Source organism: Panulirus ornatus, chromosome 1 (assembly GCF_036320965.1).
Source record: "Panulirus ornatus isolate Po-2019 chromosome 1, ASM3632096v1, whole genome shotgun sequence".
In the NCBI taxonomy this organism is placed as follows: domain Eukaryota; kingdom Metazoa; phylum Arthropoda; class Malacostraca; order Decapoda; family Palinuridae; genus Panulirus; species Panulirus ornatus.
The window spans coordinates 24,477,639-24,504,738 of NC_092224.1; the positions used below are offsets into that span (position 1 = coordinate 24,477,639).

General features: G+C 40.7%; 1 protein-coding gene across 1 annotated transcript in view; it reads right to left on the bottom strand.

Moving 5' to 3' along the window:
* Ranbp16 (Ran-binding protein 16) overlaps positions 1 to 27,100 on the bottom strand; it is a 334,729-nt gene that overhangs the window by 262,769 nt on the left and 44,860 nt on the right. Inside the window, exons 5-7 of the mRNA XM_071690784.1 lie at positions 22,623 to 22,792; positions 15,108 to 15,227; positions 4,488 to 4,715 (exon numbers count right to left, since the gene is read on the bottom strand). Coding sequence (XP_071546885.1) covers positions 4,488 to 4,715; positions 15,108 to 15,227; positions 22,623 to 22,792 — 518 coding nt within the window. The remainder of the gene's footprint in view (positions 1 to 4,487; positions 4,716 to 15,107; positions 15,228 to 22,622; positions 22,793 to 27,100) is intronic.

The following is a 27,100-nucleotide window of genomic DNA, read 5'->3' on the forward strand; positions in this document are numbered from 1 at the left end:
GCACTCAAATCAGCTCCAAACATTCACAAGCAAACCCTAGAGACCACTTCATATACTCTGGTCTAACCCACAGACAGTATGCTGCCCCTCTGTATATAAAAACAACCAAACTAATTTTATCCCATGCAACCACTTCACTCTCCTAAATGTTCAATCCCTAGTAACACAGTCTCTCACTTTATCCTTTCAACTCCTTCTCAGTTTCCTTATCCCCCTTCCTCCTTCCACCTCTGACATTTAGATATGCTCACTTAATCTTTCTCATCCTTTCCATACATCCATACCTCTTCAACACTTGGTTACTTCTCTCAGTCATACTGCATTTACTGCCACACCTCATCCTTATACTTCTTTACATGTACAAATCCAACTCTCAACAATGTCCTCAAGAATCTTGTTTCAGATATCTCCATACTATTCAGTTATATTGATTATGGGGGCCAAGACTCACATTCACATAACACTGCTGGGACTACTTTCACACTTACTATACTTAATCACTGTCTCCTACGTTTGCGAGGTAGCACAAGAAAACAGACGAGGAACGGCCTAACCCACCCAAGTACACATGTATGTACATAAATGCCTACACAAGCACATGTACACACATATACATTTCAACGTATACATATATAGACATATACATATATACACATGTACATATTCATACTTGCTGCCTTTAACCATTCCCGTTGCCGCCCCAACACATGAAATAGCATCCTTCCCCCCTTCCAGCAAGGTAGTGCTAGGAAGAGAAAAAAGGGCTAGATTCATTCACACTCAGTCTCTAGCTGCCATGTGTAATGCACTGAAACAACAGCTCCCTTTCCACATCCAAGCCCCTCAGACCATTCCATGGTTTACCACCAGATGTTTCACACACCCTGGTTCAATCCAGTGACAGCACATCGACCCCAGTATACCACATCGTTCCAATTCACTCCACTCCTTGCACACCTTTCATCTTTCTGTATGTTCAGGCCCCGATCGCTCAAAATCTTTTTCTCTCCATCCTTCCACTTCCAATTTGCTCTCCTGCTTCTCCTTCTTCCCTCCACCTCTGACACATATACTCTTTTTGTCAATTTTTCATCACTCATTCTCTCCATGTGTCCAAACCATTTCAATATACCCTCTTCTGCTCTCTCAACCACACTCTTTTTATTACCACACATTTCTCTTACCCTTTCATTACTTACTCAATCAAACAGCCTCACACCACATATGGCCCTAAAATATTCTATTTCCAACACATCCACCCTCCTGCACACAACTCTATCTATAGCCCATGCCTCGCAACCATATAACATTGTTGGAACCACTATTCCTTCAAACATACCCATTTTTGCTCTCTGAGATAATGTTCTCACCTTCCACACGTTCTTCAACGCTCCCGGGACCTTTGCCCACTCCCCAACCCTGTGACTCACTTCTGCTTCCATGGTTCCATCTGCTGCTAAGTCCACTCCCAGATATCTAAAATACTTCACTTCCTCCAGTTTTTCTCCATTCAAACTTACCTCCCAATCAACTTGTCCCTCAACCCTACTGTACCTAATACCCTTGCTCTTATTCACATATACTCTTAACTTTCTTCTTTCACACACTTTACCAAACTCAGTCACCAACTTTTGCAGTTTCTCACCCAAATCAGCCACCAGTGCTGTATCATCAGTGAACAACAACTGACTCACTTCCCAAGGCCTCTCATCCACAACAGACTGCATACTTGCCCCGCTCTCTAAAACTCTTGCATTCACCTCCCTAACATCCCCATCCATAAACAAATTAAACAACCATGGAGACATCATGCACCCCTGCCACAAACCGACATTCACTGGGAACCAACCACTTTCCTCTCTTCCTATTCGTACACATGCCTTACATCCTTTGTAAGAACTTTTCACTTTTTCTAGCAACTTACTTCCCACACCATATACTATCAAAACCTACCAGAAAGCATCTCTATCAACTCTATCATATGCCTTCTCCAGATCCATAAACGCTACATACAAATCCATCTGTTTTTCTAAGTATTTCTCACATACATTCTTCAAAGCAGCCACCTGATCCACACATCCTCTACCACTTCTGAAACCACACTGTTCTTCCCCAATCTGATGCTCTGTGCATGTCTTTACCCTCTCAATCAATAACCCCCATATAATTTCCCAGGAATACTTAACAAACTTATGCCTCTGTAATTTGAACACTCACCTTTATCCCCTTTGCCTTTGTACAATGGCACTATGCATGCATTCCGCCAATCCTCAGGCACTTCACCATGAGCCATACATACAATGAATATCCTTACCAACCAATTAATAACACAGTCATCCCCTTTTCTAACAAATTCCACTGCAATACCATTCAAACCCGGCGCCTTACTGGCTTTCAGCTTCCGCAAAGCTTTCACTACCTTTTCTCTGTTTACCAAAACATTCTCCCTAACCCTCTAACTTCATACACCAACCTGACCAAAACACCCTATATCTGCCAGTCTATCATCAAACACATTCAACAGACCTCCAGAATACTCACTCCATCTCCTTCTCACTTCATCACTACTTGCTATTACCTCCCCGTTTGTCCCTTCACCGATGTTCCTATTTGTTCTCTTGTCTTACGCACTTTATTTACCTCTTTCCAAAACATCTTTTTATTCTCCCTAAAGTTTAATGATACTCTCTCATCCCAACTTTCATTTGCCCTCTTTTTCACCTCTTGCACCTTTCTCTTGACCTCCTGCCACTTTCTTTTATACATCTCCCAGTCATTTGCACTACTTCCTTGCAAAAATCATCCAAACGCCTCTCTCTTCTCTTTCACTAACAATCTTACTTCATCCCACCACTCACTACCCTTTCTATTCTGCCCACCTCCCACCTTTCTCATGCCACATGCACCTTTTGAGCAAGCCATCACTTCTTCCCTAAATGCTTCCAATTCCTCTCCCATTACCCTTATGTCATTTGCTCACATTCATGTACATATACAATCAAATATATACATATATATACACATACATATACACATACATATGATATTCTCTCACCCCAACTCTCATTTGCCCTCTTTTTCACCTCTTGCACCCTTCTCTTGACCTCCTGCCACTTTCTAATATACATCTCCCAAACCTTTGCGCTACTTCCCTGCAAAAATCATCCAAACAACTCTCTCCTCTTTCACTAACAATCTTACTTCTTCATCCCACCACTCACTACCCTTTCTAATCTGCCCACCTCACACCTTTCTCATGCCACATGCATCTTTTGCGCAAGCCATCACTTCTTCCCTAAATACATCCCTTTCCTCTCCCACTCCCCTTATGTCATTTGCTCACATTCATATACATAAACACACAAATATATACATATACACACACATACATATATCCACATGTACATACTCATACTTGCTTCCCGTCATCCATTCTCTTCTTCCCCACACCCAATCGCCACGCCCAGCGTAAGGGAGGTAGCACTAGGAAACAAAGTCCACATCCACCCACACCCATACATGAGCTGTCATGTGTAATGCACTGACCATAGCTCCCTATCCACATTCAGGCCCCACAGTCATTTCCATGGTTTACCCCAAACACTTCACATGCCCCATTTCAGTTCATTGACAGCACCTGAATATGTGTGTGTGTGTGTGTGTGTGTGTGTGTGTGTGTGTGTGTGTGTGTGTGTGTGTGTGTGTTTTCAATCATACCAGGAAAAAGTAAAATCATCCTACTCTGGCCACCATCTATACAACTGATGGAGCATCATCGCATAAGAATAACACATTTTATGGGTTTAATGGTTTCTAAGGACATCAGGGCAAGATGATTTTCTGCCTGTGTCTGTCTCATCTGTAAAGGTTAAGGCCAACAGACCTGTAGTATGTGTTGCCTCAATAACTCCAAGGGATGCTCAGTGTAGGTTGTTTGGGGCTGCTTTCAGCCCCAGTTTTGTGAAACTTGAAAAAAGGCAAAGCTGCAACCACTGTTTATCTCATGCAAAAGGTGCAGATACTGTGAGCAGGTTCAAGTGAGGAGTGACAGAGCAGTGTACACGCTGGAGCTATCTGAATGGCTGAAAGCACAGCAAATCAGGGAAGCTTGTTGGAAACTGTTAGTATTAATGGGAGTAGAGCCTAACTCCATGTTAGATGGCCTCGAACATTTGTATCAAGGAGCAAGAAAAGTCCAATCAGTGCAGCTGCCACAACTGTTCAACACATACTGATAAGCTGGACAGAAGCAAAAATGCATGAGGAGCAAGGAAGATAGTGCAATCCTCACAGTCTTTCAAACCTGTCACTTTTCAACTTTTTAAAAAATAACCAAATAACCTGTAGCTTACACATTTACAATCAGAGATCTTTAGAAACCACTCATCTTTTCTCATAATTCCCAATCTTCCTTTGCAATACCATAAGAAACATTTTGGGATGAGCAATCTAGAAACTTTCTTCATTCTAAAATCTACATTACTAACCTTCATATACGGCACAGATCCAACCATGCGTTGCCACAGGGATAGCAGATAGTGCACACTGTTTGGAGCAAACTGCCACATGTTCAGGGACTCAACAGTGAACTTTGCGATCAGTTGGATTGCATCTGGATAATGTTCTACAGTCACTAGTTCACCTAACTGATAGTTGCTCTTTAATCGAAGCAGCAGCCGGCAAAATTCATGGTAGTTGGAGGGGTCACTCAGGCCCTACAGAAAAGGAAAAGTTTGCATACTGATATTACTAAAATCACCTACAGCACATGTATATATAACAAGTATCACAAACAGTACACAATATCTGTGTACTAAAATCAAAGAATAAATGAAAGAATGGTTATTCAACTGTGGTCTAGGTTTTCACTGCTGACTATGCACTGGATCACCCAGGTTCAAATCCTGAGCATGAAAGTCATCCTCTGATCAATACAGCAGTTCATCCTACCCTTAGGGCTAGTCTATAAGTGGGTGCCCAGTTTAGAATGGGGTATATATACTTCATTTCATTTCTAATAACCAAGGATCACTTTCTATGAAAGAATCTTAGTGTTATCTGAGACTCCCCTAAATTTCCTCCAGCCACGAGTAGAGAACTGAAGACTCCTTTAGGGTGAGAAATTCTTTGATGAGACTGCATTCCCAATAATACAGCCTCACGGAAGTGTAACCTCCTGTAGACAAAGTCTGGCAACACCTGGTGTGGATGGCATTGCAGCTGAGTATGTATGGATCAAAATGAAATGCCTGAAGATTGGTAAAATACATGTATAAAGAAACTCTATAAAGGCAAGACAGGCAACATGCATGTTTTAATTTCAGAAGTATTAGCCTGCTGCGTGTACTGGGTAGGATGTATGGACAAATGGTGACAGGGTGGTTGAAAGCATGAAGCATCAGACTGGAGGGACACAATGTGGTCTCGGGGGTGGTAGAGAATGTGAGGATCAGGTGTTTGCTTTGAAGAATGAGTGTGATCAATACTTAAAAGATACAGGAGGATTTGTAAATCACATATGTGGATCTGGAAAAAGAATGCGAGTGTAGATATTGGTGCTTTATGGAAAGTGCTAAAAACATCTGGTGTGGGAGCAAAGCTACTGGCAGCAGTGAGTTTTCATCAAGGGAGTAAGGAATGAGTGTATGAGAGTAAAGAGGAGAGTGAGTGGTTCCAGGAGAAAGTGGGGATGCAGCAGGGGTGTGCGATGTCACCATGTTGAATCTGTTTATGAATGTGGTGGTGAGGGAGGTGAATGCAAAGGTCTTTGAGAGAGGAGCAGGTATGCAGTCTGCTGTTTTTTTGGCTTTTTTTTCTGTATACTGATGATACAGTAATGGTGGTAGATGCAAGTAAGAAACTGCAGAAGCTGGTTTCTGAGTTCGAGAAACTATGTTAAAGGAGAAAGTTGAGATTAAATAAGAATAAAAGCAAGGTTATTAGGTTTAGCAGTGAAAAGAGAGAGGTTATTTGGAGTGCGAGTGTAAAGGGAGGAACAAGACTGCTTTAGGTACCTGTGAGTGGATATGGCAGTAAATGGAACTATGGGAATTGATCATGTAAGCCATAGTGCCATAGGTCTCAGGTGCGTTTGGGAATGTGTGGGAAGAGAGATCACTGTCTTTAAGGACAAAGATGAGCAAATTTAATGATACAGTACTCCTGTCAATGTTATAGGATATGAGAAACAGGCCTTTAATAAAAATGTAAAGGATATGGTAAATGTGTTGGAAATTAAATTTCTGAGGACAATATATGGTGTTAGGAGGGATGATTGCATAAGAAATAATTGGGTAAGCGAGAGAGGTGTCAGTTAAAGGAGTATGAAAGAGCAGAGGAGAATATGCTAAAATGATCTGGACATACAAAGAGGATGAGTGAGGAAAAGTTAATGAAAAGAGTATTCATGTAATTTTTTTTTTATTTCTTATTATACTTTGTCGCTGTCTCCCGCGTTTGCGAGGTAGCGCAAGGAAACAGATGAAAGAAATGGCCCACCCCCCCCCATACACATGTATATACATACGTCCACACACGCAAATATACATACCTACACAGCTTTCCATGGTTTACCCCAGACGCTTCACATGCCTTGATTCAATCCACTGACAGCACGTCAACCCCGGTATACCACATCGCTCCAATTCACTCTATTCCTTGCCCTCCTTTCACCCTCCTGCATGTTCAGGCCCCGATCACACAAAATCTTTTTCACTCCATCTTTCCACCTCCAATTTGGTCTCCCTCTTCTCCTCGTTCCCTCCACCTCCGACACATATATCCTCTTGGTCAATCTTTTCTCACTCATTCTCTACATGTGCCCAAACCACTTCAAAACACCCTCTTCTGCTCTCTCAACCACGCTCTTTTTATTTCCACACATCTCTCTTACCCTTACGTTACTCACTCGATCAAACCACCTCACACCACACATTGTCCTCAAACATCTCATTTCCAGCATATCCATCCTCCTGCGCACAACTCTATCCATAGCCCACGCCTCACAACCATACAACATTGTTGGAACCACTATTCCTTCAAACATACCCATTTTTGCTTTCCGAGATAATGTTCTCGACTTCCACACATTCTTCAAGGCCCCCAGAATTTTCGCCCCCTCCCCCACCCTATGATCCACTTCCGCTTCCATGGTTCCATCCGCTGCCAGATCCACTCCCAGATATCTAAAACACTTCACTTCCTCCAGTTTTTCTCCATTCAAACTCACCTCCCAATTGACTTGACCCTCAACCCTACTGTACCTAATAACCTTGCTCTTATTCACATTTACTCTTAAATTTCTTCTTCCACACACTTTACCAAACTCAGTCACCAGCTTCTGCAGTTTCTCACATGAATCAGCCACCAGCGCTGTATCATCAGCGAACAACAACTGACTCACTTCCCAAGCTCTCTCATCCCCAACAGACTTCATACTTGCCCCTCTTTCCAAAACTCTTGCATTTACCTCCCTAACAACCCCATCCATAAACAAATTAAACAACCATGGAGACATCACACACCCCTGCCGCAAACCTACATTCACTGAGAACCAATCACTTTCCTCTCTTCCTACACGTACACATGCCTTACATCCTCGATAAAAACTTTTCACTGCTTCTAACAACTTGCCTCCCACACCATATATTCTTAATACCTTCCACAGAGCATCTCTATCAACTCTATCATATGCCTTCTCCAGATCCATAAATGCTACATACAAATCCATTTGCTTTTCTAAGTATTTCTCACATACATTCTTCAAAGCAAACACCTGATCCACACATCCTCTACCACTTCTGAAACCACACTGCTCTTCCCCAATCTGATGCTCTGTACATGCCTTCACCCTCTCAATCAATGCCCTCCCATATAATTTACCAGGAATACTCAACAAACTTATACCTCTGTAATTTGAGCACTCACTCTTATCCCCTTTGCCTTTGTACAATGGCACTATGCACGCATTCCACCAATCCTCAGGCACCTCACCATGAGTCATACATACATTAAATAACCTTACCAACCAGTCAACAATACAGTCACCCCCTTTTTTAATAAATTCCACTGCAATACAATCCAAACCTGCTGCCTTGCCGGCTTTCATCTTCCGCAAAGCTTTCACTACCTCTTCTCTGTTTACCAAATCATTTTCCCTAACCCTCTCACTTTGCACACCACCTCGACCAAAACACCCTATATCTGCCACTCTATCATCAAACACATTCAACAAACCTTCAAAATACTCACTCCATCTCCTTCTCACATCACCACTACTTGTTATCACCTCCCCATTTGCGCCCTTCACTGAAGTTCCCATTTGCTCCCTTGTCTTACACACTTTATTTACCTCCTTCCAGAACATCTTTTTATTCTCCCTAAAATTTAATGATACTCTCTCACCCCAACTCTCATTTGCCCTCTTTTTCACCTCTTGCACCTTTCTCTTGACCTCCTGTCTCTTTCTTTTATACATCTCCCACTCAATTGCATTTTTTCCCTGCAAAAATCATCCAAATGCCTCTCTCTTCTCTTTCACTAATAATCTTACTTCTTCATTCCACCACTCACTTCCCTTTCTAATCAACCCACCTCCCGCTCTTCTCATGCCACAAGCATCTTTTGCGCAATCCATCACTGATTCCCTAAATACATGTAAATTCATGTAATATGTGAGAGAAACAAAGAAAAGGGGAAAATCAGGGAGGAGGTGGAAGGATGCAGTGAAAGATGCCTTGAAGGCTTGGGGCATGAACAAGCAGGAGGTGCGACAAAGTATAATAATAAAAATATATTTATTTATTATTATTATTTTGCTTTGCCACTGTCTCCGGTGTTAGCGAGGTACCACAAGGAAACAGATGAAATAATGGCCCAACCCACCCACATACACATGTATATGCATATATGTCCACACACGCAAATATACATACCTATACATCTCTATGTATACATACATATACACACACAGACATATACATATATACACATGTACATAATTCATACTGTCTGCCTTTATTCATTCCCATCGCCACCTCGCCACACATGGAATAACAACCCCCTCCCCCCTCATGTGTGCGAGGTAGCGCTAGGAAAAAACAAAAAAGGCCACCTTCGTTCACACTCAGTCTCTAGCTGTCATATAATAATGCACCGAAACCACAGCTCCCTTTCCACATCCAGGCCCCACAGAACTTTCCATGGTTTACCCCAGATGCTTCACATGCCCTGGTTCAATCCATTGACAGCACGTCAACCCCGGTATACCACATCGTTCCAATTCACTCTATTCCTTGCTTGGTCAATCTTTCCTCACTCATTCTCTCCATGAGACCAAACCATTTCAAAACACCCTCTTCTGCTCTCTCAACCACACTCTTTTTATTACCACACATCTCTCTTACCCTATTATTACTTACTCGATCAAACCACATCACACCACATAATGTCCTCAAACATCTCATTTCCAGCACATCCACCCTCCTGCGCACAACTCTATCCATAGCCCACGCCTCGCAACCATACAACATTGTTGGAACCACTATTCCTTCAAACATACCCATTTTTGCTTTCCGAGATAATGTTCTCGACTTCCACACATTCTTCAAGGCTCCCAGAATTTTCGCCCCCTCCCCCACCCTATGATTCACTTCCACTTCCATGGTTCCATCCGCTGCCAAATCCACTCACAGATATCTAAAACACTACTTCCTCCAGTTTTTCTCCATTCAAACTTATCTCCCAACTGGCTTGACCCTCAACCCTACTGTACCTAATGACCTTGCTCTTATTCACATTTACTCTTAACTTTCTTCTTTCACACACTTTACCAAACTCAGTCACCAGCTTCTGCAGTTTCTCACATGAATCAGCCACCAGTGCTGTATCATCAGCGAACAACAACTGACTCACTTTCCAGGCTCTCTCATTCACAACAGACTGCATACTTGCCCCTCTTTCCAAAACTCTTGCATTCACCTCCCTAACAACCCCATCCACAAACAAATTAAACAACCATGGAGACATCACACACCCCTGCCGCAAACCTACATTCACTGACAACCAATCACTTTCCTCTCTTCCTACACGTACACATGCCTTACATCCTCAATAAAAACTTTTCACTGCTTCTAACAGCTTGCCTCCCACACCATATATTCTTAATACCTTCCACAGAGCATCTCTATCAACTCTATCATATGCCCTCTCCAGATCCATAAATGCTACATACAAATCCATTTGCTTTTTTAAGTATTTCTCACATACATTCTTCAAAGCAAACACCTGATCCACACATCCTCTACCACTTATGAAACCACACTGCTCTTCCCCAATCTGATGCTCAGTACATGCCTTCACCCTCTCAATCAATACTCTCTCATATAATTTACCAGGAATACTCAACAAACTTATACCAGGAATACTCAACAAACTTATACCTCTGTAATTTGAGCACTCACTCTTATCCCCTTTGCCTTTGTACAATGGCACTATGCAAGCATTCCGCCAATCCTCAGGCACCTCACCATGAGTCATACAGACATTAAATAACCTTACCAACCAGTCAACAATACAGTCACCCCCTTTCTTAATAAATTGCACAGCAATACCATCCAAACCTGTTGCCTTGCCGGCTTTCATCTTCCGCAAAGCCTTTACTACCTCTTCTCTGTTTACCAAATCATTTTCCCTAACCCTCTCACTTTGCAAACCACCTCGACCTAAACACCCTATATCTGCCACTGTATCGTCAAACACATTCAACAAACCTTCAAAATACTCACTCCATCTCCTTCTTACATCACCACTACTTGTTATCAGCTCCCCATTAGCCCCCTTCACTGAAGTTCCCATTTGTTCCCTTGTCTTATGCACTTTACTTACCTCCTTCCAAACCATCTTTTTATTCTCCCTAAAATTTAATGATAATCTCTCACCCCAACTCTCATTCGCCCTCTTTTTCACCTCTTGCACCTTTCTCTTGACCTCCTGCCTCTCTCTTTTATACATCTCCCACTCATTTGCATTATTTCCCTACAAAAATCGTCCAAAGGCCTCTCTCTTCTCTTTCACTAATAATCTTACTTCTTCATCTCAACACTCACTACCCTTTTTAATCTGTCCACCATCCACGTTTCTCATGCCACAAGCATCTTTTGCGCAAGCCATCACTGATTCCCTAAATACATCCCATTCCTCCCCCACTCCCCTTACCTCCTTTGTTCTCACCTTTTTCCATTCTGTACTCAGTCTCTCCTGGTACTTCCTCACACAAGTCTCCTTCCCAAGCTCACTTACTCTCACCATTCTCTTCACCCCAACATTCTCTCTTCTTTTCTGAAAACCCCTACAAATCTTCACCTTAGCCTCCACATGATAATGATCAGACATCCCTTCAGTTGCACCTCTCACCACATTAACATCCAAAAGTCTCTCTTTCGCGCACCTATCAATTAACACGTAGTCCAATAACGCTCTCTGGCAATCTCTCCTACTTACATACGTATACTTATGTATATCTCTCTTTTCAAACCAGGTATTCCCAATCACCAGTCCTTTTTCAGCACATAAATCTACAAGCTCTTCACCATTTCCATTTACAACACTGAACACCCCATGTATACCAATTATTCCTTCAACTGCCACATTATTCACCTTTGCATTCAAATCACCCATCATAAATATTTATATTTATTTATTATACTTTGTTGCTGTCTCCTGCGTTAGCGAGGTAGCTCAAGGAAACAGATGAAAGAATGGCCCAACCCACCCACATACACGTCAACACACGGACATATACATACCTATACATCTCAACGTATACATATATATACACACACACAGACATATACATATATACACATGTACATAATTCATAGTCTGCCCTTATTCATTCCCGTTGCCACCCCGCTACACATGAAATGACAACCCCCTACCAAAGCATGCACATGAGATAGTGCTAAGAAAAGACACCAAAGGCCACATTCATTCACACTCAGTCTCTAGCTGTCATGTATAATGCACCAAAACCACAACTCCCTTTCCACATCCAGGCCCCACAAAACTTTCCATGGTATACCACAGACGCTTCACATGCCCTGGTTCAATCCATTGACACCACGTCGACCCCCATACACATGCCTTGATTCAATCCACTGACAGTATGTCAACCCCGGTATACCACATCACTCCAATTCACTCAATTCTTTGCCCTCCTTTCACCCTCCTGCATGTTCAGGCCCCGATCACACAAAATCTTTTTCACTCCATCTTTCCACCTCCAATTTGGTCTCCCTCTTCTCCTCGTTCCCTCCACCTCCGACACATATATCCTCTTGGTCAATCTTTCCTCACTCATTCTCTCCATGTGCCCAAACCATTTCAAAACACCCTCTTCTGCTCTCTCAACCATGCTCTTTTTATTTCCACACATCTCTCTTACCCTTACGTTACTTACTCGATCAAACCACCTCACACCACACATTGTCCTCAAACATCTCATTTCCAGCACATCCATCCTCCTGCGCACAACTCTATCCATAGCCCACGCCTCGCAACCATACAACATTGTTGGAACCACTATTCCTTCAAACATACCCATTTTTGCTTTCCGAGATAATGTTCTCGACTTCCACACATTCTTCAAGGCCCCCAGAATTTTCGCCCCCTCCCCCACCCTATGATCCACTTCCGCTTCCATGGTTCCATCCGCTGCCAGATCCACTCCCAGATATCTAAAACACTTCACTTCCTCCAGTTTTTCTCCATTCAAACTCACCTCCCAATTGACTTGACCCTCAACCCTACTGTACCTAATAACCTTGCTCTTATTCACATTTACTCTTAACTTTCTTCTTTCACACACTTTACCAAACTCAGTCACCAGCTTCTGCAGTTTCTCACATGAATCAGCCACCAGCGCTGTATCACCAGCGAACAACAACTGACTCACTTCCCAAGCTCTCTCATCCCCAACAGACTTCATACTTGCCCCTCTTTCCAAAACTCTTGCATTCACCTCCCTAACAACCCCATCCATAAACAAATTAAACAACCATGGAGACATCACACACCCCTGCCGCAAACCTACATTCACTGAGAACCAATCACTTTCCTCTCTTCCTACACGTACACATGCCTTACATCCTCAATAAAAACTTTTCACTGCTTCTAACAACTTGCCTCCCACACCATATATTCTTAATACCTTCCACAGAGCATCTCTATCAACTCTATCATATGCCTTCTCCAGATCCATAAATGCTACATACAAATCCATTTGCTTTTCTAAGTATTTCTCACATACATTCTTCAAAGCAAACACCTGATCCACACATCCTCTACCACTTCTGAAACCACACTGCTCTTCCCCAATCTGATGCTCTGTACATGCCTTCACCCTCTCAATCAATACCCTCCCATATAATTTACCAGGAATACTCAACAAACTTATACCTCTGTAATTTGAGCACTCACTCTTATCCCCTTTGCCTTTGTACAATGGCACTATGCACGCATTCCGCCAATCCTCAGGCACCTCACCATGAGTCATACATACATTAAATAACCTTACCAACCAGTCAACAATACAGTCACCCCCTTTTTTAATAAATTCCACTGCAATACCATCCAAACCCGCTGCCTTGCTGCATAATATGTACACACCATAATATGCAATTACTTTAGAATTTCAAACAGTATATGTTCTATTATTCTTTTTTTCCATACGAGTGCCATTTACCACAAGAGTGAGGAAATGTCAAGAACAGATGACAGAGCCTTAGATGGAAAATTCCTCACCTGACTCCGTGCTTTGTTCCTTCTTTTGGAAAGTAATACAGGAAGGGAGGATTTCCAGCCACCCACTCCCACCCCTCTAGTCGCCTAGTATGCAGGGAATACATAAGCAGTATTCTTTCTCCCCTGTCCCCATGGATAAATTCACATTCATATATATACATAAATCTATGTAAATTATCTACATAAACATTCTTTATTGCTTAGACAATGCAAAAATTACGTAATATCCTCGATGGCATGTTGATCGTTACTGAACAGCCAGTTAGCAATTTTCTGCAAAGAATGTAGAAACATTCTCAAAGTTGTCAAGACATTCCTTATTGATTCATTCCTCACCAATTACCAACATCCAGGATTGCTAAATGCCCCAGACCATATTTGGCACACTCATAGTAAATTGCTAAAGGCATTCCATGCTATAAACAGCACATAGCAATTAATGGGTAAATGAAATGGGTAATTTAGCTAAAAGACAACATGATAAGGAAACCATATTCTATAAAGTACATTATCATCACACCCTAAGCTCCCTTTCACAAAGAGGTCTCAGGGTTCCTGCATCTCCACTACATTCAGTAGCAGGGAAATGATACAGCTTCACTAAAGGGAACTTCCACAGGCAATCTAACCCCAGGCACAAGGAGTACAGCAACACCAAGTATGTACATTACAAAACTAAACAATAAAAATACTAATATTATTATATCAAAACAAAAAAACAACCATATCATATTCTTTCTTTGCCCATCTTTATGAATGCAAATATGTCAGAAGATCTAGGAATAATATAAAACTTTAACAAACACCACTTTAGTGGAAAAAGTAAATCACAAAATAATGCTTTGTGGCTAGCATATGCACTGGTTAGAATGCATCAATATGTGGTGCAATGTGATTATACTGCCACATCTGAGAATATCAACTTATACAAAATTAAGTAATACATCAAATTATAAAAGGAAAATATTTATCTATTACACTTAATCGCCATCTCCCGTGTTAGCGAGGTAGCACAAGGAAACAGACGAAAGAATGGCCCAACCAACCCACATACACATGTATATAAATAAACGCCCACACACACACATACCTATACATTTCAATGTATACATACATATACATACAGAGACATAAGCATATATATACATGTACGTAAAATGAAAATAACGAAATAATGCATATGTAAAAAAAAGTATATTGAAAAACATGAAAAAATTGATTATCCAAGCAAAGGGACATAACTATTCAGTAATGCTGCATGCAATTTTCCTATGGGTAAAAAGTAAAATATACCTCATTGGACTAACCTGTGGATTTTGTAAAATATTCCTAACTCCATTGACTAGTTGAGAGAGAAACTTTGCTCGTTCCTCATTGCTAAAAAGCGTTCGCCTCACAGAGGCTATCTGGACCAAACATGATAATGTCTGAAAAGAAAAAGAAAGTATCTTTTTACACAATAATATCATTGAACAACTTAATTTTAACTTTCATCATACAATATATGTTATGTTGCTGTGCAAGCCAACCTAATGTATAGGCCTTAAAAAAAAGACAACTTGAAAAAGAGACTCTAAACTACAGGTATCTAGGTATGACACAAATGGAATAAGTAATCATGTATTTCAATATCAAGGTAAGGGAGTTCCACATCCACATCCTTTTCAAAATCATACAATTTCATAAGTTTCTCCACAATGTTTGCATTCATATTTTCATCACTCAGCTTATTCATCTCATTCACAGAGGTATTTCATTTGTACCTTTTCAAGAAGTTTCTTGTTTAATTTCTTGCTATAACATTTGGTCACTCTTCCTTTAAATCTTTCAAAGAACTGCTCATTGTTAACAGTGTAACACTTGGTTTAGCATTCCTAACTGTGATGCATTCACGGACCATCCGGGGTAGATTGCATAGGTTCAAATCCTGGGTGCACAGTTGATACACATTCAACTCATCTGTTAATCCTGGCACTAACTCGCTGAAGCGGGAGAGAGCAATGCTGTTTCCTGTCAGGTGCAGTAGCACCAGGAATGGATTGGAGGCAAGCAAGTATGAATATGTACATGTGTATATGTGTGAAATGTATATGTTGATAAGTATATGTATGTGAGCGTATATTTATGTGTATGGGCGTTTATGTACATATGTGTATATGAGTGGATGGGTCATTCTTCGTCTGTTTCCTGGTGCTACCTCACTGACACAGGAAATGGCGATCAAGTATAATAAAAAATATGGACTGAACCAGGGCATGTGAAGCATCTAGGGTAAACACTGAAAAGGTCTATGAGACTTGGAAGTGGATAGGGAGTTGCGGTTTCAGTGCATTAGACATGACAGCTAGAAACTGAGTGTGAACGAATTTGGCTTTTTTTGTCTGTTTTCCTGTTGCCACCTCGCTGACGCAGGTGGTGGTAATGCTGTTTCCTGTGGGGCGAAGTGGCGCTGGGAATGGATGAAGGCAAGTGAGTATGAATATATACCTGTATATATATGAATATGGCTGTGTATGTGCATGTATACGTATATAAATGTTGATGTGTATATGTATGTATGTGTACGTGTATGTATCAGAGCATATGTATAAAAGTATGTGTATATGAGTAGATGGGTCTTTCTTCGTCTGTTTCCTGGAGCAATCTCACTGGCATGGGAAACAGCGGCCAAGTATTAGTATAACAAATAAATAATTTTGGAAACTATGCAAACCTCAATCATTTCTATGGTAATGCAGATTGGGAAATTGAATTCAATAGCCAGGAACCAGGGTGCTGTGTTGAAGAATTCTGTGAAATTTACACTGAAGGAGTAGAAGCATGGGTACCTAAAGCCTCAAATACAGAGGGAATGGTAACAAAGAAAAAGGAATGATTTAATAAAAGATGTCACAGAGCAAAGGAGCTAAGATGTGCAGAGATGAAGATATGGACAGAACTCTAGCCAATTAACATATGCAAGGTATAAAAGAGAATGGAGCAAGTCTAGCTGGATAAAAAAAAGAGGAACAAAGAAACTTTGAAAACAATGTTGAGGAAAATGTTGTCCTACGGCATTTCATTTCTAATGTGTCCATACTCTTCCATTCTTTTGAATTCAGGGCCCAAAATTCACATCTAAACAACACTGCCATGACTAATATATTTTCAAACATAACCTTAAATTACATTATGCTAATGACAATACCATAAATAAGCCAGCAATCTAAAGACAAGCATGGAAACTTGAAAGATCACATAATATTTAGTACCATATCATAAAGAACACTGAATGATGACAGCTGCCATTCAAATCTTGACAGTGTTGTATAGATGTGAATCATGGGCCCTGAATGCATAAGAATGGAAGATGATGAACATATTGGAAATGAAATGCCTGAGGAAAATATTTTCCACAATATTATTAGATTCAGAAGGGTTGAGGGACACGTTAATTGGGATGTAAGTTTGAATGGAGAAAAACTGGAGGAAGTGAAGTGTTTTAGATATCTAGGAGTGGACTTAGCACCAAATGGAACCATGGAAGAGGAAGTGAGTCACAGGGTGGGGGAGGGGGCAAAGGTTCTGGGAGCAATTAGGAATGTCTGGAAGGAGAAAACCTTATCTTGGAGAGCAAAAATGGGTATGCTTCAAGGAATAGTACTTTCAACAATGTTATGTGGTTGTGAGGCATGGGCTATAGATAGGGTTGTACTGAAGAGGGTGGATGTGTTGGAAATGAAATGTATGAGGACAATATACGGTGTAAGGTGGTTTGATTGCATAAGTAATGAAAGAATAAGAGAGATGTGTGGAAATAAAAATAGCATGGTTGAGAGAGCAGAAGAGGGTGTGTTGAAATGGTTTGGACATATGGAGAAAATGAGTAAGGAAAGATTGACAAAGAGGATATATATGCCAAAGGTGGGGGAACAAGGAGAAGCAGGAGACCAAATTGGAGGAGGAAAGATGGAGTGAAAAGATTTTGAGCAATCGGGGCCTGAACATAGAGGAGGGTGAAAGGCATGCAAGGAATAGAGTGAATTGGAACAATGTGGTATACCAGGGTCGAAATGCTGTCAATGGACTGAACCAGGGCATGTGAACCATCTGGGGTAAACCATGGAAAGGTCTATGGGGCCTGGATGAGGGTGGATAGGGAGCTGTGGTTACGGTGCATTACACATGACAGCTAAAGACTCAGTGTAAATGAATGTGGCCATTTTGTATTTTCTTAGTGCTACCTCTCTGAAGCAAGAGGGTAGTGATGCTGTTTCCAGTGGGGTGGGTTAGCACCAGGAATGGATGAAGGCAAGCAAGTATGAGCATGTACATGTGTATATATGTAAATGTCTGCGTATATATGTAAATGTCTGTGTAAGTGTATATATAGATATATGGGTATGTATATATATCTTTTTATCATACTCAATTGCTGTCTCCTGCATTAGTGAGGTAGCCCAAGGAAACAGACAAAAGAATGGCCCAACCCACCCACATACACATGTATATACATACATGCCCACACACGCACATATATATACCTATGTATTTCAATGTATACATACATACACATACACAGACATATACATATATACACTTATTCCTATGAGTCCACAGGGAAGATGAAATACGATAAGTTCCGAAGTGCACTTTCGTGTAATAATCACATCATCAGGGGAGATACAAGAAAGAAATATAAGTCAGTTGATATACAATGAAGAGACATAGCTAGGACACCATTTGGTAAACAAGTGATTGTCCAAAACAGACAACGAGCGTATCATAAACTTATTATGTGGACAAGAAGGGGAATTGTTTACAAATTTTATCAACAATAAAGCTATCCAATCTACATATACCTTCACTAATATTAAGGTTATAATTCTTTGAGTATTTAAGAATAGAAGATTCAATGATATTTCTCGTGGTACCGGCAGAGTTAGAGATAATAACTGAGATGGCATTACTCCAGTCAACACAATGATCATAGTTTTTAATGTGATCAAACAAGGCATTTGATTCTAGCCCTGTTGCTTAAGTCTAACAAAAAGATCCTTACCCATCTGCCCAAGATTGCATGATCCATAGGAAAGGAAAAAAGTTTAAGTTTAGCATTTTAAGAAAACCTATCAATATATGCTCATATATCCATTATTACTCATCTCAACATGACAGTTAAATTAACATCATTTCAATCTATGTTCCTTAGGGCATTACATATTTCAAGTCCAGAGTTTATTGATGATGAGTTTGAGAAGATATATTCTATTGGATCTAAGTCAAAGTACCCAAGATCTTCCATTGATAAATCCCTTATGTCAGTAATCATTTTATAGAGTTGAACCCAAACCTCCCATTGACACCAAGAATCTTTTAGTTCTCCCTTTTAACAATAATTTTACTTTACTTCCCAAGATGCTTAAGTCCTTTAATGCAAATAAATGTTGCCTTCAGCAACAACACTACTGTAAAGAATATCTTAATCAGGAACCTACCAGAAAATTCTCCTGGATGCATCTATAAAGTGCCATGTAGAAATTGTGATAAGTTTTACGTTGGGCAGATGGGTAAGGATGTTTCTGTTAGACTTAAGCAACATAAATATAGTATAAGCTCAAGAAAAGAATCAAATGCCTTGTTTAATCACGTTAAAGACTATGATCATTGTACTAACTGGAGTAATGCCATCTCAGTTATTAACTCTAACTCCACCAGTACCACAAGAAATATCACTGAATTTTCTATCATTAAATACACAAGGAATTATAAACTTAATATTAGTGAAGGTCTATACAAATTGGATAGCTTTATTGTTGATAAAATTTGTAAACAATTCCCGTTCTTGTTTACATAATAAGTTTATGATACGCTCAATGTCTGTCTTGAACAATCACTTGTTTACCAAATGGCGTCCTAGCTACATCTCTTTGTTGTATATCAGCTGACTTATATTTCTTTCTTGTATCTCCCCTGATGATGTGATTATTACATGAAAGTACACTTGGGAACTTATCATGTTTCATTTTCCCCATGGACTCATAGGAACATACTTGATCACGCGCAAAATTGTGATCCTTTCCAACATATATACACATGTACATATTCATACTTGCTGGATTCATCCATTCCTGTTGCCACCCCGCTACACATGAAATAGCATCCCCCCAAGGTAGCACTAGGAAAAGACAACAGAGGCCATATGCATTCACACTCAGTCTCTAGCTGTCATGTGTAATGCACCAAAACCACAGCTTCCTTTCCACATCCAGGCTCCATAAAACTTTCCATGGTTTACCCCAGACGCTTCAGATGCCCTGCTTCAATCAACTGGCAGCACGTCGACTCCAGTATACCACATGGTTCAAATTCACTCTATTCCTTGCACGCCTTTCACCCTCCAGTATAATCAGGCCCTAATCACTCAAAATCTTTTTCACTCACTCATTCCACCTCCAATTTGGTCTCCCACTTCTCCTCGTTCCTTCTACCTCTGACACATATATCCTCTTTCTCAATCTTTCATCACTCATTCTCTTCATGTGACCAAACCATTTCAATACACCCTCTTCTGTTCTCTCAACCACAATCCTTTTATTACCACACATCTCTCTTACCCTTTCATTACTTACTCAATCGAACCACCTCACACCACATATTGTCCTCACACATTTCATTTCCAACACATCCACCCTCCTTAACACAATCCTACCTACAGCCCATGCTTTGCAACCATATAACATTGTTGGAACCACTATTACTTCAAACATACCCATTTTTGCGCTACGAGATAATGTTCTTGCCTTCCACACATTCTTCAGTGCTCACAGAACCTTCGCCCCCTCCCCACCCTGTGACTCGCTTCTGCTTCCATAGTTCCATCAGCTGCTAAGTCCACTCCCAGATATCTAAAACACTTCACTTCTCCAGTTTTTCTCCATTCAAACTTACATCCCAATTATCTTGTCCCTCAACCCTTGCTCTTCTTCACTTTTACTCTCAGCTTTCTTCTTTCACACACTTTACCAAACTCAGACACCAACTTCTGCAGTTTCTCACATGAATCATCCACCAGCACTGTATCATCAGCAAATAATAACTGACTCGCTTCCTAAGCCCTCTCATCCACAACAGACTGCATGCTTACCCCTCTTTCCAAAACTCTTGCATTCACCTCCCTAACCACCCCATCCATAAACAAATTAAACAATCATGGAGACATCAAGCACCCCTGCCACAAACTGACATTCACTGGGAACCAATCACTTTCCTCTCTTCCTACTCATACACATGCCTTACATCCTTGGTAAAAACTTTTCACTGCTTCTAGCAACTTCCCTCCCACACCATATACTCTTAATACCTTCCACAAAGCATCTCCATCAACCCTATCATATGCATTCTCCAGATCCATTAATGCTACATACAAATCCATCTGTTTTTCTAAATATTTCTCACATACATTCTTCAAAGCAAACACCTGATCCACACATCCTCTACCACTTCTGAAACCACACTGCTCTTCCCCAGTCTGATGCTCTATACATGCCTTTACCCTCTCAATCAATACCCTCCCATATGGTTTCCCGGGAATACTCAACAAACTTATACCTCTGTAATTTGAACATTCACCTTTCTCCCCTTTGCCTTTGTACAATGGCACTATGCATGCATTCCGCCATTCCTCAGGCACTTCACCACGAACCATATATACAGTCAATATCCTTACTAACCGATCAACAACACAGTTACCCCCTTTTTTAACAAGTTCCACTGCAATACCATCCTAACCCACCACCTTGTTGGCCTCCAACTTCTGCAAAGCTTTCACTGTATGTGCATGTAGGGCATTTATGTGTATATATAAGTGTACATGTGTGGATGGGCCATTCTTAGTCTGTTTCCTGGCACTACCTCGCTGACATGGGAAATGGCAATCAAGTATAATGAAAAAAAATATATCATTTTCATGGTTTCTTTGTTCCTCTTTTCATATCTTGCAATACTCATGCACCACTTTTGCTGGCACTGTGACAAATAGTTGCCAGATGCTGTGAGCATTTCATCCACATAAAAGAAAATGTAGAGATTATGGGGTTAGTTATCTTCACATAACAGGAGAAAAAAAACACTATGCAGTCACAACAGCAAAGACAAAGTCAGGAAATTTTCTTGGATATCTTCATGAAAATTTCATAAATTTCATGCAAAAGAGTTATGTGTGTTAAATGATATGTGCTAAGTCACTGATATATGCCAATGAAAAATATAACAAAAGCAAGAATAATGTAACAGTATATTCATAAGTCTGGCAGAGCTGACTGGCAGACATTTTTCCCCCACTGAAGCCTTACAGTAGCAGGATAACCAAATGCATCCAAACCTTTCTTTTACTTTCAAACCTGTTCACTGTTTCTCACATGAGCGAGGTAACACCAAGAACAGACTAATAAAAGGCCTCATTCACTCACATCCATTCTCTAGCTATCATATGTAATGCACCAAAACCAGTCCAACATTTTTGTGATCGAGCTAAGTACTCTAATCACTGTCTTAATCATTTTTCTTTTCAAGCCATACTGAGGGAGGAAAGGCACGACAAACCTGCCACTGCACACGCGGGGTTAAGGAAGTTAGTCATCAGTAGAGGATAAAGGCAATCTGATGGACAGCTTCCATCACAAAACAACAGTCATCTGTACCTAAACTGATATCATGTCCTAGACATGGTAACTGTCTCAGATGCTGATGTATATGAACATCAAAACATAGCTTTTCTGGAGAATGAAATTTCACAGGACTTAACTAAGTTATAATCTTTGAATAAAATCATACAAACTTACCATAGGGGACAATGTTGCTGGAAGAGAAGCATAAAGATCGAAGAACAGCTGAACCGTGGAAAAGTCAAGAAAGGCAGGTCTCCACGATGTGGGAATCTGAACTGTTCCCAAGTCATCACTGCTCTCATCCACAGACGTACCAATGAAGTCAAATGTAAGGCAGTTTAGTGCTGTAATTACAAAAGTAAAAGATAGTATCCTTCTTATTCTATAACTTTCATTCAAATTACATGATATCTGGCAATAGGAAGAAAATTGCTATGCACGAGGCTTCTAAGCAAAGACTGGTGCAACATGAAGGTATATATGCTTTCATATCTCATTCATATATTGCTTTGGACTATAAATAATAAAACAATCCCTATAGAAAGAGCACAGTAACCATACTAACTAGCACTAAAACCATGTAAGAGAATACACTTATCCAAACTCACAGGAAATGAAAACATGAGTACTAAGCTTTCATCTACAATGTAAGATGAAGGCTTGCAATCTTTGTGTCTTCTTTTTCTGTGAGTTTGGATAATTTACTTACCATTCTTCCATTATGGATATAGAAAAATATTTTTTTCATATCTTACTGTCTTTTCACCTAAACAAGGTGCTATCAGGATCAAACAAACAATGGTTTCATTTGCATACATTCAATCTATAGATGTCATGTATAATGTACTAAAAACCAAGCCTACCATTCAAAACCAAAGCCACAGACTACTCTTGATTGCTTTATATACTTCAGTCCAGCCCTTTGACAGCATGCTGACTTCCATACACCACATCACTCCAACTCATTACAGTAGAAATGGTATTACAAAAATTCTGGTGAAGACCTGACACACCAGTTATTTCAAAAACAAACAAGATACAGAGGTGAGAAAGTAAATCACAAATAAATCATAAGCGTCCGTGGCAACTGCTCAAGGACTTCTAGCTTCCATCAACAGGGCACATGATGGACGAGGGAGCTGAATGAGCTTTAGAGCAATTCTGATGCAAAGGATTGAATCTTACAGCTTAGGGGATTTGAATGCAAAAGTGGGTGATGTGGCAAGAGAAGGTGTAATTAGGGGAACATGGTACACCCAGTCAAAATCAAAATGGGAAATAGCTTGTGCTGAAAGAGGATTGGTAATTGGGAAAACTTGGTTTGGAAAAATGAGCATATATAAGAACATTATCCCTGGGGATAGGAGAGAATGAATACTCCTCACATACTACCTGTGTATCATAGAAAGCAACTAAAAGGGGTGGAAGTGGAGGGATGGAAATCCTCCCTCCAGTTTTTTTTACTTTTCCAGAAGGAACAGAGAAGGGGACCACATGAGGATTTTTTTCCTCTACAGTCAGTAATCTGTTCCTAATGCTACCTCACTAATGTGGGAAATAATGAATATGTATGAAAAAAATGGATGAAGGCAATCATGAAAATGTACATGGGTTTATATGTATATGCTTGTGTGTGTGTATGGTTATGCATGTTTATGTGCATATGTTGATATGTATATGTATGTATATGTGTAAGTATGGGCATTTATGTGTATATATTCATATATTTTTATTTTTTCATTTATTATATTTTGTCGCTGTCTCCAGTGCTAGTGAGGTAGTGCAAGGAAACAGACAAAAGAATGGCCCAACCCACACACATACACATGTATATACATCCATGTCCACACACACAAATATACATACCTATACATTTCAACATATACATATATATACATACATAGACATATACATATATACACATGTACATAATTCATACTTGCTGCCTTTATTCATTCCCGTCACCACCCCGCCACACATGAAATGACAACCCCCTCCCCCCACATGCGTGCGAGGTAGCACTAGGAAAAGACAACAAAGGACACATTCGTTCACACTCAGTTTCTAGTTGTCATGTATAATGCACCGTAACCACAGCTCCCTTTCCACATCCTAGCCCCACAAAACTTTCCATGGTTTACCCCAGACCCTTCACCTGCCCTGGTTCAATCCAATGACAGCACGTCGATCCCAGTATACCACATCATTTCAATTCACTCTATTCCTTGCACACCTTTCACCCTCCTGCATGTTCAGGCCCTGATCGCTCAAAATCTTTTTCCCTCCATCCTTCCACCTCCAATTTGGTCTCCCACTTCTCCTCGTTCCCTCCACCTCTGACACATATATCCTCTTGGTCAATCTTTCCAGACTCATTCTCTCCATGTGACCAAACCATTTCAATACACCCTCTTCTGCTCTCTCAAACACACTCTTTTTATTACCACACATCTCTCTTACCTTTTCATTACTTACTCGATCAAACCACTTCACACCACATATTGTCCTCAAACATCTCATTTCCAACACGTCCACCCTCCGCACAACCCTATCTATAGCCCACACCTTGCAACCATATAACATTGTTGGAACCGCTATTCCTTCAAACATAACCATTTTTGCTTTCCGATATAATGTTCTCACCTTCCACACATTTTTCAACGCTCCCAGAACTTTAGCCCCCTGCCCAAACCTATGACCCACTTCAGCTTCAATGGTTCCGTCAGCTGCCAAAAATACTCCCAGATACCTAAAACACTTCACTTCCTCCAGTTTTTCTCCATTAAACTTACCTCCCAATTGACTGTACCTAATAACCTTGCTCTTATTCACATTACTCTCAGCTTTCTTCTTTCACCAACTTCTGCAATATCTCACCAGATTCAGCCACCAGTGCTATATCATCACCGAAAAACAACTGACTCACTTCCCAAGCCCTCTCATCCACAACAGACAGCATTTTTGCCCCTCTCTCCAAAACTCTTGCATTCACCTCCCTAACAACCCCATCGATAAACAAATTAAACAACTATGGAGACATCACGCACCACTTCCGCAAACTGACATTCACTGAGAACCAATCACTTTCCTCTCTTCCTACCCATATACAAGCCTTACATCCTCGATAAAAACTTTTTTTTTTTTTTTTTTGCTGCAGTCTCCCGCATTTGCAAGGTAGCGCAAGGAAACAGACGAAAGAGATGGCCCATCCCACCCCCATACACAATGTATATACATACACGTCCACACACGCAAATATACATACCTATACATCTCAATGTACACATATACACACATAGACACATACATATATACCCATGCACACAATTCACACTGTCTGCCTTTATTCATTCCCATCGCCACCCTCCACACATGAAATAACAACCCCTTCCCCCTGCTTGGGCGCAAGGTAGCGCTAGGAAAAGACAACAAAGGACACATTCGTTCACACTCATGTAATAATGCACAGCTCCCCTTCCACATCCAGGCCCCAAAGAACTTTCCATGGTTTACCCCAGACGCTTCACATGCCCTGATTCAATTCATTGACAGCACGTCGACCCCGGTATACCACATCATTCTAATTCACTCTATTCCTTGCACGCCTTTCACCCTCCTGCATGTTCAGGCCTCGATCACTCAAAATCTTTTTCACTCCATCTTTCCACCTCTAATTTGGTCTCCCACTTCTCCTCGTTCCCTCCACCTCTGACACATATATCCTCTTGGTCAATCTTTCCTCACTCATTCTCTCCATGTGACCAAACCATTTCAAAACACCCTCTTCTGCTCTCTCAACCACACTCTTTCTATTACCACACATCTCTCTTACCCTATTATTACTTACTCGATCAAACCACCTCACACCACATATTGTCCTCAAACATCTCATTTCCAGCAGATCCACCCTCCTCTGCACAACTCTATCCATAGCCCCACACCTCGCAACCATATAACATTGCTGGAACCACTATTCTTCAAACATACCCGTTTTTGCTTTCCAAGATAATGTTCTCGACTTCCACACATTCTTCAACGCTCCCAAAACTTCCGACCCCTCCCCCACCTTATGATTCACTTGATTCACTTCCGCTTCCAATTCACTTCCTCCAGTTTTTCTCCATTCAAACTTACCTCCCAAATGACTTGTCCCTCAACCCTACTGTACCTAATAACCTTGCTCTTATTCACATTTACTCTCAGCTTTCTTCTTTCACACACTTTACCAAACTCAGTCACCAGCTCCTGCAGTTTCTCACATGAATCAGCCACCAGCGCTGTATCATCAGCGAACAACAACTGACTCACTTCCCAGGCTCTCTCATCCACAACAGACTGCATACTTGCCCCTCTTTCCAAAACTCTTGCATTCACCTCCCTAACAACCCCATCCACAAACAAATTAAACAACCATGGAGACATCACACACCCCTGCTGCAAACCTACATTCACTGAGAACCAATCACTTTCCTCTCTTCCTACACGTACACATGCCTTACATCCTCAATAAAAACTTTTCACTGCTTCTAACAACTTGCCTCCCACACCATATATTCTTAATACCTTCCACAGAGCATCTCTATCAGCTCTATCATATGCCTTCTCCAGATCCATAAATGCTACATACAAATCCATTTCCTTTTTTAAGTATT